Source organism: Canis lupus, chromosome 18, assembly GCF_011100685.1.
Source record: "Canis lupus familiaris isolate Mischka breed German Shepherd chromosome 18, alternate assembly UU_Cfam_GSD_1.0, whole genome shotgun sequence".
NCBI classification, from domain to species: domain Eukaryota; kingdom Metazoa; phylum Chordata; class Mammalia; order Carnivora; family Canidae; genus Canis; species Canis lupus.
The window spans coordinates 43,400,698-43,418,061 of NC_049239.1; the positions used below are offsets into that span (position 1 = coordinate 43,400,698).

General features: G+C 40.6%; 1 protein-coding gene across 1 annotated transcript in view; it reads left to right on the top strand.

Moving 5' to 3' along the window:
* AMBRA1 (autophagy and beclin 1 regulator 1) overlaps positions 1-17,364 on the top strand; it is a 170,062-nt gene that overhangs the window by 70,578 nt on the left and 82,120 nt on the right. The window contains 2 exon segments of the mRNA XM_038563409.1: positions 8,996-9,076; positions 9,500-9,600. Coding sequence (XP_038419337.1) covers positions 8,996-9,076; positions 9,500-9,600 — 182 coding nt within the window.

Sequence of the window (17,364 nt, forward strand, 5' to 3'; positions counted from 1 at the left end):
ATCGAGTCCCTTGTGGGGCTCCTTGTATGGAGCCTGCTTCTCCCTCTGCTTATGTCTCTGCCGCGCTCTCTCTCTCGCATGCGCGCTCTCTCTCTCTATTAATAAATAAATAAAATCTTAAAAAAATAAAAATAAGTAAATAAAAACCCTATAAATGATGTAGAACCACATTTGAGCTCTTGCTCCCTGAATTTGCTGTGGAAGAACACTCTAGATTTATCTATATGGAGGATAGCTTTGAATGTTGGTCAGCATCAGGTTAAATTTTCTAGGATTTAATATTCTATTCTAGAATAGGCTAGGATTCTTTTGTGGTCTGGATTAATGACCATCTACCCAGGCAGGCATCTTCTTCTGCCATTCATCTCTGTCTGCAGCCAGGATTGAGACTGCAGGGTCCCTGTGTTTATCAAAATGCACAAGCAGGACATCCAGAAACCTGCTGTCAGAAGGTCTGTCCTGAAGCCTTCAGCATCTGTCTTTGCATAAAGATATTCACAAGCAGACTAAAGGTGTGGCTGCCCCTGACATTGCTGTCTGCCTGCTTTTGAGCCCAGACCACCTGCTACAATGTAGAAAGCAAATAAGCATAAGGAAAATTGCCATTTTAATTTTCACCATCACTTTGGAAAGAGGGTGGCTTTTATGAAGCACTGTGGTGAAGTGCCCTGTCCTACTAATTGTTAAGGCCTGCATAAGAAGTGGCATATGTCTATTGTTTCTGTTATCCTCAGCTCCTTCCTCACGTTATCTCTTATTCTAAACGTAATTAGAATCCCAGAATCATCCCCAGCTTATTCTTGCCCTTCTTGTGTCTTTTTGTAACTGCTTTACCTTCTAAGGCAAAGAATACCCTGAGCCAATGACAGAACTAGAAGCTTCAGATTGGATCAGTCACAAATATCGACACCATACATACCAGCTGCAGGGGAATTATATTCACTTCTTAAAATTGTTGCCAGGACAGAAGAGAGCAAGTCTTCATTTACCGTTGTGACACTGGGCTTCCTTTGGAAGAACATCACAGTGAGGATTCTAGTCCTTCAGCCTTACGATGAAGTCACTTTAGGTCTATTACATTTGTTCTCTTCATTCTTCTAATTTATCGGGTTGTATTTGAATTTTTACCCAGAAATGTGTATTGTGACCAAATAAGCAAAAATGTTTCGCGGTATGACAATCATTTCTAGGTGCCAGAAATGGATTCTAGTTCCTTAGTTTGGCATGAATTGTTCTGGCAGTACCACATACACATATACAGCCTAATGCAGAAAGAGCTTCTCCTTTTATGGTCCCTGTCCCCAGACATCTTCTGGCAAGGAAGTTGTTAAAGGTCTTTTTGATATGTGATGTAGCTGAGAGTTCTGAAGGCTGTCACTCAACTCTGCCATCTGATTGGGTTGGCATAAGAGAAGTTGCTTGCCTTTAGTTCAGAATTTAATATTCTTTGCCTGTCCTTTTGCTATAACTGAAATTTAATTGAGCTATGGCAAAGAAAATACATTAAAAACCAAATAATATTAATATTATCATCTGTGTAAAGGTGAAATCCTAGCAACTTTGTGAGATTCATATACTTTAAGTTCTCGTGGCTAGAAATTCCAATAGAGTGAAGCTACGTGTCCTTGGTAGTACCTGGTCCTGCCCTCTTTTCTGTGCCCAGAATTTCCAGGACTCCTGTGGGAGTTGGTGACTACTAATAACAGATACGTAACTGTAGCCAAGAAAGGGAAGGGTAAATCTTTAGAGAGTGTTCTGTCTACTTCATTTTGAAGAGGAGTTGCCTTTGTTCCTTCCTTTAACTTACAAACCATAGACTCTTTGATACTAGAAATACAAGAGAAATTCTAAGGAAACACACTTTAAAGTTTTTCTCTTTATAGATTGGAACTTGCTAGAACAGTCAGGAATCAGGCATAGAGGAATAGAAGTAGTTCCTACAGTGGGACGAGATGAGAAACTGTTCTCTTTCTTTTTACCAGAGAGTTTTAAATAATTTCACTTACTTGATTTTCATAGTGGTTGATTGTTTTTTTTTACAAGTTGGGTTTATAAAAGAGAAAGTTATATGTCTTAAAATAGGACTGTCACTTCTAGATATTCTTGGGAGAAAGGCAAATAAATGTACAGTCATAGAAACATGAAATATTTCAGAATTCCCTTGTTGATAAGTTTGTCTAGATTCTAAAGTCCAAGTTATGTGGCAAGAGATGAGCCCCAAGAGTTAGGGTAACACCACATCTTTGGAGAGTCTTGTGTATCTTACAAAGGAGGTGAACTTTATCCTTTAGGTAAAAGGAAGTCATTGAAGAGTTTTAGGCAATGAAATAACATGAGCAGATTTTTACATAGTAACTTATTAGACAGACTATAATAAGGTAACACTAAAATACAGAGCAGCATTCTATGAAGGGAAGAGGGTATTTGGGGAGATGTGAGGAGGCTCCCAGCGTTTCAGCTGGGTGGACAGACTATGTAGGACTTTGATGAATTGATGTGGAGGATGAGGGTAGGGAAGGAGATTCTAGGAGATTCAAAGGGACTAGCTAAGCAAAAGCCCAGAGACAGAAGATTTACAGGGTTTATTCAAAGGACCCTGAATAAATCTGTGGCTAGAGTTATAGAGTATTTGTAATACGAAAAAGAAGATGGAAAAGGCCTGAACTGAGGGCCTGGAATGCTTGACCAAGAAGTTTGGACTTTATTTTTATCTGGGGGCAGCCATTACTGAAGACCTGTTTGAGGCGGCTACTTCTGACAGCATTGGCTAGGGTGACCTAAAGTGGCAACTGTACAGCCTGGTTTAGGAAAACCAGTTAGGAAACAGTGGATGAAATACAGGAGAGAACAATTGAGGACTGGACCTTACATGTTGGGTGTGTATGAGGCCTGGTGTTTTCTAAGAATGGGGCCTGAACATTTGTGGACGTTCCTGAGAAATTAGCTGCAATAGCTCAGCTGTCTGACTTCCTGCTTCCCAAACAAAATATTGCCCGAGTCCTTTTTGATTCCTACTTGAGCCAGTTTTGAACTAAGTAGGTAAAAGAGTAAGTGACTCCTAGAGCAGCTGTGGGAGCAGGTGGGAACTGGGATCACTTGTCAGTGACCACTGTCCCTATAGCTTGACAACTCTTGACTAGAGGATGGCCCTGGGTTCTGGTTTTGGCTGAGTCAAAATTTGTCCTTTGATTTTGGGCAAGTCCCTTATCCACCCTAGGCCTCAGCGTCTGATCTGTAAAATCAGAGGGGATAATCTCTGCAGTTTAACCCTGAAGCACTCAGATCTTTGTGGGAGCTGACTACCTTAGATGAACTTCCCTCCTGTTCAGCAGAGGCAGAATAATGAAAAGTCTCAGAAAAGGGGAGAGCCTTCCTGAGGATTAGGAACAGGATATCTGGCACCAGAAGAGCCCCAACCTATTTCTAAATATATGCCTACCTGAATTCTAGTTCTTACCTGAAGGTTTTGAGCCTATTGCTTGGTAACTTCTGAATTAGCATTCTTTCTGGGCCAGTAAAATACATATGAATATTTATTATGGGGAATACTAGAAGAGAAAGAAAACGGAATATATGTGGATCGTCCTTGGGTATAGTATGGGAAAACACAGAATGAAAGAATTAAGCGGCTCAGGAGGTAGGGGGAGTAAGACATAACCACTTAGAGATTTTTTTTTTTAACATAAAATGTCCAATAGGAATATGGAGTATATGCAGATGAAATTAGGCTAGAAATTAGACTAAAAGTGGAGAGGAATTTGTAAACAGTAATTATCTGTTATATTACTGCTCCTTTAGGGAAAGTTAAGGCTCCACGGTTCCAAAAGTTTGTGCTCCTATGTATCCCCTGTGAATGACACCTGAGGGCCCTCTCCCTTCCTCCCAGAAATCTAAGCCCTTACACGTGTGCATGATCCTTGACAGTAAAGACAGGGGCCTCGGTTTCTTACTATGAGTACTAGGGTTAAGGAAAGGACTTGTGCCATCCAGGGAGAGGAATACCAGCTAGGCCTTCTATTGTCTGGAGATTGAGTAAAAACAGAAGAGCAAAGGGAAACACTTATTTTTTTAATAGTCTAATTTTCAGCAGAGTCAACTGTGTATTGTCAAGAGGACAATGGCCTTTTGAGCTTTTTGCTGCAAGAGCTTCATTTATAAAGACCTGAGGCAGAGCTGTTTGTCATGAGGAGTAATGACAACCTGACTGTCTGGTCAGGACTTCAGACAGCAGTCTCTAGGTGTGTTTTTCATTCCTTTAAATTACGGCCTCTCTTTGAGGCAATTAATCCCAGGCATTTAGCAAGAGTTGCTGCTGTGTGTCTCTCCCTTGTTCCAGAGATGCATTTTCTTGTATTTAACATTTGTTTTGGGTGCCTTATTGTTTGAAGGGTGTTTTTTTCCATATAAAATCTAGTATAAGAAAATCTTATTTTTCCTCCCTCTCCTTCCCAAATACCCCTCTGAGAGTTAATCAGAGATGCACAGAATTCAACAACTGGAAAAGCCATTAATAACTCCACCAGCTTCTGTCCTGCTGGCTTAAAGGCAGCTTCTAGCTGATGAAATTGATGAGGATTTCTCTGGTGTTTCCCTGAAAAGCATTCTGGGGACAAAGAGTCCTCCTGTGAGGGAGGAGCAGTACCAGTATATTTGCATATTCTGTTCTTTACTGGCTTGGTTGGTTGGTTTGTTTTTTTCCAGGTCCCCTTGGGAGAGGGCATAAGGCTGTGTTACATTTAGGCCCCTGTGCGTGCGTGCGTGCATGCGTGCATGCGTGCATAGCTCCCTCCACCAACCCTAAGGTAAATGGTCTGCCTAGGGCTGCCTTTACCCTCTCTTCATCTGGCAGACAGCCTCTGGTCACTCAGATTTCAGTCTTTGCCTCACTCACTTTGGCTTAGGCAGCCTCGAGTCACATTGATCTTATATCTGCACCAAAGTGAGTGACAGAGTCTGTATGGCTTTGTAAATATGGCATTGTTTTAAGTATTTTTAAGTCCTTTGCCCTTTTCTTGGAACTCTTAGCAGTTTCCCTCTCCCCTTCTTCCGTTTCCTATCACTACTGCAGATATTCTGTGACCTGAATTTGGTTTCCATGGCCCAACTCCTTACTTCTGAATCCTCCCTTCTTTCAAGACCACAGAATCTAGGGTCATGAGTTGCTCTTTTTGCCTCTAGTCTACTTAGAGACACGCTTTAGTTAGGGATTTTTGTGGTCAGTACTAATGCACAGAGCCTTTATCCATCTTCTTGCTCACTTGTCCTCAGTCAAACGTTCTGGCCTTTGCCACCTTTCCCATTCCTGTTTACAGGGTTTTTCCTGGAACAGCATTTGAGCTCTTTTCTCCTAGCTGTTCTTTGTTGTCTCTCCTAGGCAGCATCTCACTGTGTGTTCACCGCATTCCACAGTTTTCTAATTGTTTTGAGGCCCGTGCTCTTATTCTTCTCTTTCTATGCTAGAGTTCTCAATGCTTTTAATTTGAAGTCTTTTCTACATTTTATTGAGATGCCATTTAGTTCCTACTTCTCCATCTTTAGTCAAGATGTTAAGGTGAGGACCAGCAGGTGCATGTCTATTCACTTAGTGTATATGTCTTTCATGGTGCTGAATGTGACCATCAGTCTGAGACTTTGTGTTTGAGCCAGCTGATCTCATTTGTATTTTCCTGTATATCCCCCATTAATCTCTAAGTACTGTAAAGCCGTTATCTCTGCCCATGTTTTTTGTCCTACCTCCCTTTTTCAAATGGAAGGAGAAACTGAATCAGAAAGGAGTTGGTTAGGGGAGCCTGGGTGGCTTCGTCAATTAAGTGTACAACTCTTGATTTCAGCTCAGATCATGATCTCAGGGTCGTGAGATCAAGCCCTGAGTTGGGCTCTGTGCTAAAGATTCTCTCTCTCTCTCTCTGTCTCTCTCTCCTTCTCTCCCTCCCCCACCGCACCCCTGCTTGTGCACTCTCTTTAAAGAAAGAAAGAAAGAAAGAAAGAAAGAAAGAAAGGAAGGAAGGAGTTGATTGTCAGTTTTAATAATAATGAAAAGAGGGGGGATCCCTGGGTGGCTCAGCGGTTTGGTGCCTGCCTTGGACCCGGGGCGTGATCCTAGGATCCCAGGATCGAGTCCCATGTTGGGCTCTCTGCATGGGGCCTGCTTCTCTCTCTGCCTGTGTCTCTGCCTCTCTCTCTCTCTCTCTCTCTCTCTCTCTCAGTCTGTGTCTCTCATGAATAAATAAATAAAATATTTTTTAAAATAATAATAATGAAAAGAGGCTTGTGAATTATGTCGAAGGAGCCCAGATTTTCCCCCAGCCCTAATGTCTTTGTTCGTTTTTCTAAATTGTCTCCTTATGTCATTTCACCAAGCTCTGTGCCCTCTTTGAGCACTGGCAACTGCTGATCAGTTTGATCTAGTGCACTGGCTTCTCCTTCCCTGCTCTTCAGCCCTGCTGACACCAGATGGAGTACTGTTTATTGTCCAGGAGAAAAGGGGTCTTTGGACCTTGGAGAAACCAGTTGTCAGCTCCACAGTGTGACTGATTCTGGGAAGGCCAGCTCTTGCTCTCAGAACTATGGAATAGTACTTGCATTTATCCCATGGTGCTCCTTTCTCTGGCTTAGTTTTTAACCTTTTTGAGGCTTAGGGCCCTTTTTAATTTCAAAATGTTTTCTAACTTTCTCATGATAGTTAACTGTTCTTTTAGTGCCCGTTGATAAGTAAAATATGCTGATATGGAAAGCTGTCATCAATTCATTTGTACTTTTTTTTAAAGATCTATTTATTTGAGAGAGAGAGAGAACATGAGTGAGCCTGAGGAGGGCCAGAGGGAGAGGAGGGAGAGAATCTCAGGCAGACTCCCCACTCAGCTGGAAGCGTGACTTGGGGCTTGATCTCACAACCCTGAGATCACGACCTGAGCCGAAATCAAGAGTCGGATGCTCAATCAGTTGAGCTACCCAGGTGCCCCTCATTTGTACTTTTTTTTTTTAAGATTTTATTTATTCATTTATGATAGACATAGAAAGAGGGGCGGGGGCGGCAGAGACACAGGCGGAAGGAGAAGCAGGCTCCATGCCGGGAGCCCGACATGGGACTCGATCCTGGGGCTCCAGGATCATGCCCCGGGCCAAAGGCAAGCGCTAAACTGCTGAGCCACCCAGGGATCCCCTCATTTGTACTTTTAAGTGAATTGGTACTTTCATCAAAATTTGAAGCTTCATATATTAAAATATATATATGAAAATAATAATATGCTTAATTTGAGAACTATCTTAATATTTTTCTTTTCCTGTGTGCCTGTGGCTACTGAGATCTTAAAATGATTTGTGGGCTCCTGAGAGCTGCAGTCCACTGTTAAATCCACAGTTAAATCCACAATTTAACTGTTCTTTTTAATAACCTTTTTACTTTCCATGTAGTGTCTGTTTGTCTCCCTCCCCCAGCCCCTTGCCTCTCCCTTCATCTGTAGAGTTTCAAGTCAAAGGGATATGATATATTAAGGAAAACAATAGTATACCTTCTCTTTTGGGAAAATAAAGAGCAGTACTGACTTTTAATGGATCAGCTTCCAATATCCCTGATATTGATTCCTTTGTTAATGCACAGCATCCAATCCCACCAAGATATAAAAACCTTCCTAGGCTTTCATTTCTGGCTTGTAAAGCTCCCAGTGGTCCATTTGAAAGCTAAAGTATTGTCTTAACTTTGATTTGAGGGCCAGTTCGAAGATGATCTCATTAAGTTGAAGATAATCCAAAGGGAGAATTTAGGAAAAAAATATCAAATCAAGCTTTTAGAGGTTTATTTATTTCATGGAGTTGGTTAAGCAGCTAATTAACTGCACTGTCCAGCCAATGCCCTTTGGCTTATTGTTCCTTTGATGCATTAGAAACTAAGCCATGTGAAGTCCTTGTTTTCTTGTAGGAGGCAGTGAAGTATAGTGGAAAGGGCTTCAGAATCAAATAGATGCTCTTTTTTTTTTTTTTTTTTTTTTTTTTAAATAGATGCTCTTTGAATACTGCCTCAGCCACTTACCAGTTGTGTGACCTTGGGCATTTGCCTTTCTGGTCCTTAATTTCCATATCTGTGTACTTTTTTTTTTTTTAAGATTTTTAATTTATTTATTCATGACACAGAGAGAGAGAGACAGGCAGAGGGAGAAGCAGGCTCCGTGCAGGGAGTGGGACTCCATCCCCGGTCTCCAGGATCACACCCCAGCGGCGCTAAACCGCTGGGCCACTGGGGGCTGCCCTTTAATTTCCATATCTAAAAGCGAATGGGATAGTTAGAAGGATTAAGTAGAATAACATGTTAATAACCTTTATATTAGAACTTAGTAGATATTTAATAAGTGGTGGTTATTACTATTGCTCTAACAGACCATAAAGAAAACACCTAGACTTTTTTCTTTTTACTCAAATGCTTGGGATTGCATTTTCTGATACTCTTCATCATTGCCAATTTTACAGGCTCTAAAAAAATGGACTGCCTAGTCTTTCTCTTGTGTTGTTTTTCTTTCACTTTTCATGAGTGATTTTTTTTTCCACACCAAAGACCTAAACATATTCATTTAGAGATAAGCATTTGCTGAATGAAATGGATGGGGGGAATTTTTCTTCCTTCAAGCTAGCCCAAAGCTAAAGTTTCTCTGTATCTTTCAATCTAGAAAAAGAAGTTTATATATTTCCATTCCAGGTCCCTTGGAAGATCTAAACTTGGCTTTAGTTTCAGGTGATACAGGGTTCAAAGATCACATTAACTCATGAAAATGTTCCTCCTTTTTACCAAACTGTCAGAAAATGCTTATAAATCTTTTAGTTGAGGTACCCTAGAAATGTAGTATATTAATGCGCCATTCCAAGTTAGTAAGCAACCGGATGATTAATTTCTCTGGGATCTTCACCTGAGTGTAGGAATTTTGTTTGGGAAATATTTGCCTTTTGGGCCGGTGGCTGGTTCTGCTTTAGTGACTCTTTTATATGTAGTCTTTGTTTTCTCCAGGGACAATGGTGACAGATCTAGGCACCGAGCTCCACGCAATGCCCGGATGTCTGCGCCTTCGCTTGGACGCTTCGTTCCAAGGTAAGAACTGAGTAGTCAGCCTTTATGAAGGAGACTTTATGAGAGCGGGATTTCACTTTTAAACCTCTTTCTGGACTTTGGATTTCATATCTGGAGTTATTTCCTAGTGAGCCTATAATCCAGCCCTGCCGTCTAAAGACTTGACAGGAGATGATTGGCCACAACAAAAAGATATAAAAGTGGCCTTGGGAGTATCCTATTCCAGGTTAGAAGCCCTGCAAAACTGCAGAAGAAAAAAATCAGGAAGGAGATATAGTTTGCAGAAGGACAAATCCCAGGCATTTTTACTCTGTGCTGAGCTTTTGTGGATTCCTAGGTTTAGTGGATCCCTTAGACTTGATTGTTGGGGGTAGGTGGATAGTATATCTCCTTTGTTTTATGATGGTCTTTTATAGGCTTTTAACATGTGATTCCTTCTTGTAGGCGTTTCTTGCTGCCTGAGTACTTGCCTTATGCGGGGATTTTTCACGAACGTGGACAGCCTGGCTTGGCTACTCACTCCTCTGTTAACAGGGTCCTGGCAGGTAAGGAAGTATTTCTTTGGATTTTGAAAATTTGAAGGGGCATGGAGCCAGGTAAAGCTTTCCCCTTCTTTACCTATGTTGATGTGATGGCATCTTGGCATCTGGCTGAAAACTGTTTGAGGTCTTGTACTCAGTTCCTTACTTAAAAGCAGGAAACTAGAATGGAGCAAAGCTGTTTATCTTGCCCATTCCCACTTTCTTCAAACATCTTTCTTTTTTTAAAAAAATTGTTTAAACTGTTTGTTTCTTAATCTAGCAATTCGTTTCTGGCTATGCTTTTAATTGAATGATAAAGGTGTCTTGTTCATGTTTTGGTTGGTGAGATACTCATAAACCAGATCCTGTGATTTAATTAGGAGCTTAATGCACACCTCTTCAACCCTTCACTCATCTGCCAGCAGATGGAGTTTCCAGGCACTGTGGAATCTTCCAGGGAAGGAGGAGGAGAAGAGACCCATAGAGCTGGCTCAGAAATCTCAGAGACAAAAAATGGGCTGGACAAGCCCATCTGAGACAGTTTTATGGTGGCTGAATCGCTCAGTGACCAGTGTTTTTGGGCTAAGATACATAATGTTAGCAGGCTCTCAGACATAGTATGTGCTGCTGCTTCTGGGCAGTGTCTAGAGGAGGAAACAAAGCAGAATCCTGTTTTTTCCTGACAGAGTATTTCCCCATCACACTCTTTACTTCACTTTCCCCTCACTTCCACTGTGAACCTCTAAATTTATGTATGTGAAGGCATGAGAGGTATAAAAAACCACATTTAGGTGTGTAAAGCGTCTATTAAAAATTTCATAAAGACATTATGTTTTGGAAAATCTGGGCCATGTGGTGGTTAAAGGTAGGAAGGGATCTGTGTGAGGCAGTAATACTGTCAGCCTGGGAGAATGTGATTTCTTTTTTCTTTTTTTAAAAAGATTTTATTTATTTATTTATTTATTTATTTATTTATGCATGAGAGAGACAGAGAGAGAGAGAGGCAGAGACACAGGCAGAGGGAGAAGCAGGCTCCATGCAGGGAGCCCAATATGGGACTCGATCCCAGAACTCCAGGATCATGTTCTGGGCCAAAGGCAGGCGCTAAACCACTGAGCCACCCAGGGATCCCCTAGAATGTGATTTCTAAACAAGCTACTGTGACAGCTGGAGGCCACAGGATCTGGCCTCCCCTAGGTAGGACTATCCTTGACCCAATATCAAGGCTTAGAAGTCCCAGAAACCTCAGTGGGATTCTCTGCTAGCCACCAGGACTCTTTGTAGGTCCAGCCTTGGTGAGGAAGCAGACTACATCTGGTCTCCTGACAACCTTGTCTAAGGATGTCTGGCCCTAGGGGGTTAACAGACCCCATGTCTCTGTGTGTCTCCATGCTTCATGTTTCTGTGTGGCTTGGCTGATGGCATGTGGAAGCTCCTCACTGACAGATAATCGCTTGCTGCCAGGCAATACTACAGAGCCCTACTCCACCCTTTGTTCTAGACATCTGCCTCCATCACCCCACACAGCACCTCCTGTTCCTCTACTGCTGGAAAATCTGTGTTTCCTTGGCATTTAGCTTTGCTTGGGAATGGCTGTATATTTATTTCTCCTTAGATTTAAGAACTATACCACCATTTCCTGTTTCCTCCTTGATGAGGAGAGATCTGACCCCCAAGAGGCCCCCTTTCACTTAGGGATACTTTTGAATACAGAGGTTATGGTCCAGCAGGTAGTTGTTAACAGATATGAAATCTACTGAGAAAAGTTCTCTAACAAAGAATGTGCAGTATCTCAAGGGGGAGGAAATCTAGACTCTCAAGAACCTCACTCTTGAGTTAGATTAGCAGATGGTTTCCATTCACAATTAAACTAGTTTCTTCTGTTTTCTTAAGATATGTGTTACAGAGAACCTATTGGTCTTTTCTTAAAGGCCCTCATCATTTGTAGATTCAGGTTTCCTCTACTGTCCAAAAGTAGAGTGTTCCTAGAAAAGCTTTTGCAAGCCAAAATGGTGCAAAGGGAAGAAGCAGTTACCGTTAATTTATATGGAAAAAATTTTTAGTGTACCCAAACCCCCCCCAAAAAAAGACCTCTCTTAGGCTTCTCTGATACCTTAGGACACATCTTGCTAATGGATGCACGAAATAAATTGAGATAAAGCACAGATGTGCTGACAGATACAGTTCAAAGCTATGACAGCTTGATGCTCAGGGTGCATGCTGCCTCTGTAACAGCTCACTGTAAAGCAAATGCTAAATGCTATTTTCACTTATTGCCTTTTTTCGTGAAAGTGAAAATCCTCTTTGGATTTCCTTCAGTTAGCAAGAACAAAGTACTAATGCAGGTCTTTTGTAAAACTGAAGTGGTGTAAAGCAGACTTTCAGGAAGTGGGGGGGACTTGTGTTTGGGTGTCCCTCCAGTTTCTGTCGACAGCCGTATTATTTGTCTCTTGAGAAAATTCCAAGAATAATAACAACAACCAAAAAAGAAAAAGCCTAACATTTATTGGGCACTTGCTGTATATTAGGGAGTATTTTAAATACTTTTCCACTTATATTTAATTTCTTTCTTGCAGTTATACTGAGATAGGTGCTATTAGCTAATTAACAGTAGAGGAAACTAAAGCCCAGAAGGCTGACTTGCCCAGAGTGGTACAGCTAGAAGTTGAGAAGCCAGAACTGAACTAGGCAGTGGGACTCCAAAGCTTCCTAGTCTACCTCCCTACAGTTATTTTAAAGGATAAAGCATCAAAATGGCATGCTTCTTCTAGGACCTTAATCTAAGGAAGAGGGAAAAGAGCTCCCAGGAAACTTGTTTGATTTTCAGGGTTTTTCTTACTTAATTCCTCTGTTTTGAGTGGTTTCTAGACATAGCCTTTTATGACCCAGTGCTGTATGCTGAAGAAAATCATTATGTAGTAGCCCTTTCTCTGAGCCTTCTAGCCTTCATTGACGCAGATTTTTGCTTTTTATTAAACTTACTGCAATCGTGTAATAGAGCTCCTGTAATAACGGCTTTTGGAGTGAAGGACAAATTGGCCTGTTAGCAGTAAGCACCCAGTTTTCCTGGAAAGGCAATTTCACTTGTATGATTGGAATGAGGTTGTGATGGTCTCAAAACAATTATATTCAACAGGTATTTGTTCTGTAGCTATGTACCAGGTGCTGTTCTAGGCTACCAAAATGAATAAGAGGCATGATTCCTATCCTCTATAGCTTAGCTCAAAGTTTACATGGTTGACCATACCTCAATCTTGCTGTTTGGTTCTTAGCTTCAAACATAAAGCCAAACCCTTTGAAAGGTGAATGCCTTTTTGCAGGTATGAAGCATACACACACCTGCAGTTATAGGAAGCATGACCAGTACTATGGTGGCAAATGAGTCTCCAGTGAACCATAGCCAAAGCCATTTAGAGTCATCAACAAAAATGATCCATTCTGCCCACTTCCTCCCACATGAGCCTTAGAATGATAATAGAAAGCAGAAGCTACTACAAGGAAGTGTTTTGATTATTAATTCTCATCTCTCTTTCTTTATCTGGTGCCTTCCCCACAATTCTTTAGGTTCCTGATGGCCTCTAGTCACCCATCAATGCACATCATGCCCCTTCTTTAGCAACACAAATTCTAAACCTATACTTAAAGATGTATAAGTAAATTTAAAGCTATTGCAACTCTACCAGGTGTATTTTTGGGGAAACACAGAAGTCTGGGGAGCTCCCTCTGCTGACTTTTTGGTAGACAGGTCTGGCTCTGTGCAGTAACAGCCACTGATAATAAAGGACATAAAGTTAATGACTGCCTACTATGAGCCACATGCTGTCCTAAGTGCTTTCCCATATATTACCTCCTATAATCATTATAGCAACCTTGTGGAATAGATGGTGCGTTTCTGTTCTACGGGGAAGAAAACTGACATTCAGAGAAGTCAGGTCACTTGCCCAATATAACACAGTGAGAGGCAGACCTAGAACTTTAAACCAGGTCTGTCTGCCTGACTCATAATCTTCTGTGCCATGTTTTGCCTGAGTTCAAGTAGGGGGTATCTGCCAAAAGGTTCATAAGCTTAAAATATTTTTCTGCATGTTTGAGGCCTCATACAAGTAAAATGAGAAGTCCTGGCATTTGACATCTTCCTAGTAATTACTGGAAGAACAAAAAACTTCTGAGGGAAGGAGACCTGGGTAAGATAGAGACCTGTAAAATAGAGTATTAGATGTCCTGCCTAATCCTTTTGACTTTCATCCTAATGAGCATCTGTTCCCAACAGATGTGGGCCTGATGTACTTAATTTAGTGTTTTGATTAAAATCAATGGGGAGTGTTAGGATTTTCTTCCTCCTTGACACAGGTCACTGGGGCCTGGTCAAGTGTCCTGAGCTATAGATGGCTTTGTGCCCAGTCATCCTAATTTTTCTCTTATGATTTCTTTGACCCACTAGACATTTAGGAGGATGTTCTTAAATTTTCATGTATTTGTGAAAAATTTTTTATTTATTTTTATTTTTTATTTATTTATGATAGAGACAGAGAGAGAGACAGGCAGAGACATAGGCAGAGGGAGAAGCAGGCTCCATGCACCGGGAGCCCGACGTGGGATTCGATCCCGGGTCTCCAGGATCGCGCCCTGGGCCAAAGGCAGGCGCTAAACCGCTGCACCACCCAGGGTTCCCCATGTATTTGTGAATTTCCCAAATTTCCTTCTGTTGATTTCTTATTTAATATCACTGTGGTGTGTGATTTAAATATCTTAAATTTATGGAAACTTGTTTTATGGCTTAGCACATGGTCTGTCCTAGTAAATATTACCTGTGTGCTTGAGAAGACTGTATATTCTGTTGTTGCATGGAGTGTGGTATTGGGGAGATCTGCTTGGTTAATACACTTGTTCAAGTTTTGTATATCCTTGCTGATTTTTGGTCTAGTTGTCCCATCCTTTGGTAAGAGCAAGGTATTGAAACTTCCAGTTATTATTGATTAATTGTGTATTTCTCCTTTTAGTTTTGTTAGGTTTTGCCTTATATATTTTGAGACCTTGTTATTAGCTACATATATTTTTATAATTGTTATGCTTTCCTGATTAATTCTTTTATCATTATAAAATGTTCTTCTCTCTAGCAATATTGTCTTTAAATCTATTTTTTCTTATATTAATATAGCTACTCCAGCTCTTTAATGGTTGTTGATTGTGTGATATATATTTTTCCATCTTTTTAAACTTCAAACTATTTATTTCTTTGAATCTGACCCCCATGTAGTTGAAAATCTATGTATAACTTTTGACGACCCAAAAACATAGCTACTAATACCCTACTGTTGACCAGAAGTCTTACCAATAACATAGTCGATGAGCACATTATTTTGCATATTGTGTTATATGCTGTATTCTTAATAATCCTGAGAAAAGAAAATGGTATTTAGAAAATCGTAAGAGAAAATACATTTATACTACTGTATTGTATTTATTAAAAAAAAAAATCCACATCTAAGTTGACCTGTTCAGTTCATATCTGTGTTGCTGATTTTTGTTTTTATCCACTCTGACAATCTCTGATTGGATTATTTATTCACCTCTAATGTTGTTGTTATAGTTGGATTTTTGTGTGCCATTTTGCTATTTCTGTTCTGTATTTCTAATGTCTTTTTTGTTCCTGTTTCTCCTTTGCTGACTTCTTTTATAGTAAGTGGATATTTTCTAATGTACCATTTTAATATCTTTATTGATTTTTAAAGTCTGAGCTACCTCAGACTTATACAAACCTAATTTTGGTAAGATACAGAAACTTTGCTGCATTGTGACTTTATTCCCTTCTCTTTCCTCTGTGCTATTATTGTCATGTATATTACATCTATATATATTATAAACCCAACGATGCAGTGTTAGAATAATTGTTTTATATAATCTCATGTCCTAAGCATCCTTCTGTTTATTGCTTGTTGTGGATAAGACAGAGCTACCTCTTTTGTAAGACTTGACTTTTCTTTTCCTTGTCAACTTTATATTTGGTTGTCTTTTGTATCTCTTAGATGTTCCCCATTTCCCTGGTACCTTAGAGAATTACTTTTAGGAGGCCTGCCTGGTCTAGCTTGGCCATGTAAATGGGCATCTGGGGCCCTAGGCTTGCTGACTTTTAGGAATTAGCCTGATTTTTCAACTTGATATCGTAGCTCTGTGATACAACAAATTACCTAATATACTAGACCTTTGCTTGAATTGGCAAATCTGGGAGAGATGAACAGTAGCGAGTACAGTTGAGGGCCATCATGGTATACTTAAATGAGTATGAACATAAATGAATAATAGTTCTGGTGTTGGACCCTTTATCTCCATGGCTAGACCCTTTATCTCCATCGCTGGACCCTTGATCTCCGTGGCTGGACCCTTTATCTCTGTGTCTGGTACCTAGTAGCCAGGCAAATAAAGTGAGTGACACATTCCAACTCAACATCAATTAAGATGGCTGTTTATAAACCTCAGATAAATGGACAATTAGTAGTAGCAGTACTAGCTAGTGTTTCTTTAATAATTAACCCAATTACCTTTCATTCTGCTCCAGTGATGAAAGTGAAGGCGATAAGGGGCTGGCTTGGTTGCCTGGGAAACAGAAGTAAATTCAACACTCCTTCCAGAGAACCCAGCCTTCCCAAATGCCTTACAGCACCCAGAACTTTTACTTACTTGGTGTCTACCAGTCACTGGAGCATTGGAGTCCTCTCTACCCTACTCTTTTACTGCATCTCCTTACACTACTAGTGAGAAGTGTTCTTATTGAGAACTGGGGTCTTAGTTTCTAAGCTGAATTGCCTGTGCTCTTTAAAGCTTTCCTAGAGGAAAATACTAGGCTTTGTCAATAAACTTTTCTGTCCCTTTTATATTATGTGATTAAGTTCTTCTGTGCCTCCATCTCTCCCCCAGGAAATTTCCTCTTGATCTTTCCCCACTGATGCTTCCCCACCTGTGCCCTTTCTGTACTGTCATTTTGAAGTGTATGTAGCACTTTTTTAAATGCTTAGCATTTTCCAGAGCACTTTGGGTCTTATGAAAGAATTAAGTGGTTCTGCCCCTAGGGAGTTGACAGTCTAGCCAGGGAGTGGCCTGATTTTCTATTTTGTTTTGGCCCTGCTACTAAAAGTTTAATAATTCCCCTGGGACTTTAACTGACAATCCTGATAGAGTGTAGCTAAGGAGAATGTAGCTCAAACACGATGTGGACTAAGGATTTGTGTCTTTTGGTACAGTTTGAAGAAATTCTGTCTTTTTTTTTTTGCTTTTTTTTTTTTTTTTTTTTTTTTTTGAATGGGTCTGTGAGGATGAGTAAGTGGGAGTTTGGGAAGGATAGCTGCCATTTATAGTATATAGTCTGCTTGGGAGGCAGTATAGCAAAATGTTTGAGTTTGGGCTCCAGGACTATCTAGGTTCACATATTCATTCTGCTACTTCCTAACAGTGTGATCTTAGTTATTTTACCTTTTGGGAGCCTCAATTTCTTCATCTGTAAAATGGGCATAAGAATAGGTTCTAGTGGGGATCCCTGTGTGGCTCAGCGGTTTAGTGCCTGCCTTTGGCCCAGGGCATGACCCTGGGGTATGGGGATTGAGTCTGGTGTCAGGCTCCCTGCATGGAGCCTGCTTCTCCCTCTGCCGGTGTCTCTGCCTCTCTTTTTGTTTCTCTCATGGTTAAAAAAAAAAAAAAGGTCCTAGCTTATAGGATTGTTTTAAGGATTAAATGAGTTAAGTGAGTGAAATTAAATGAATGAAACACTTAGAATAGTATTTTTAACACAAGTAT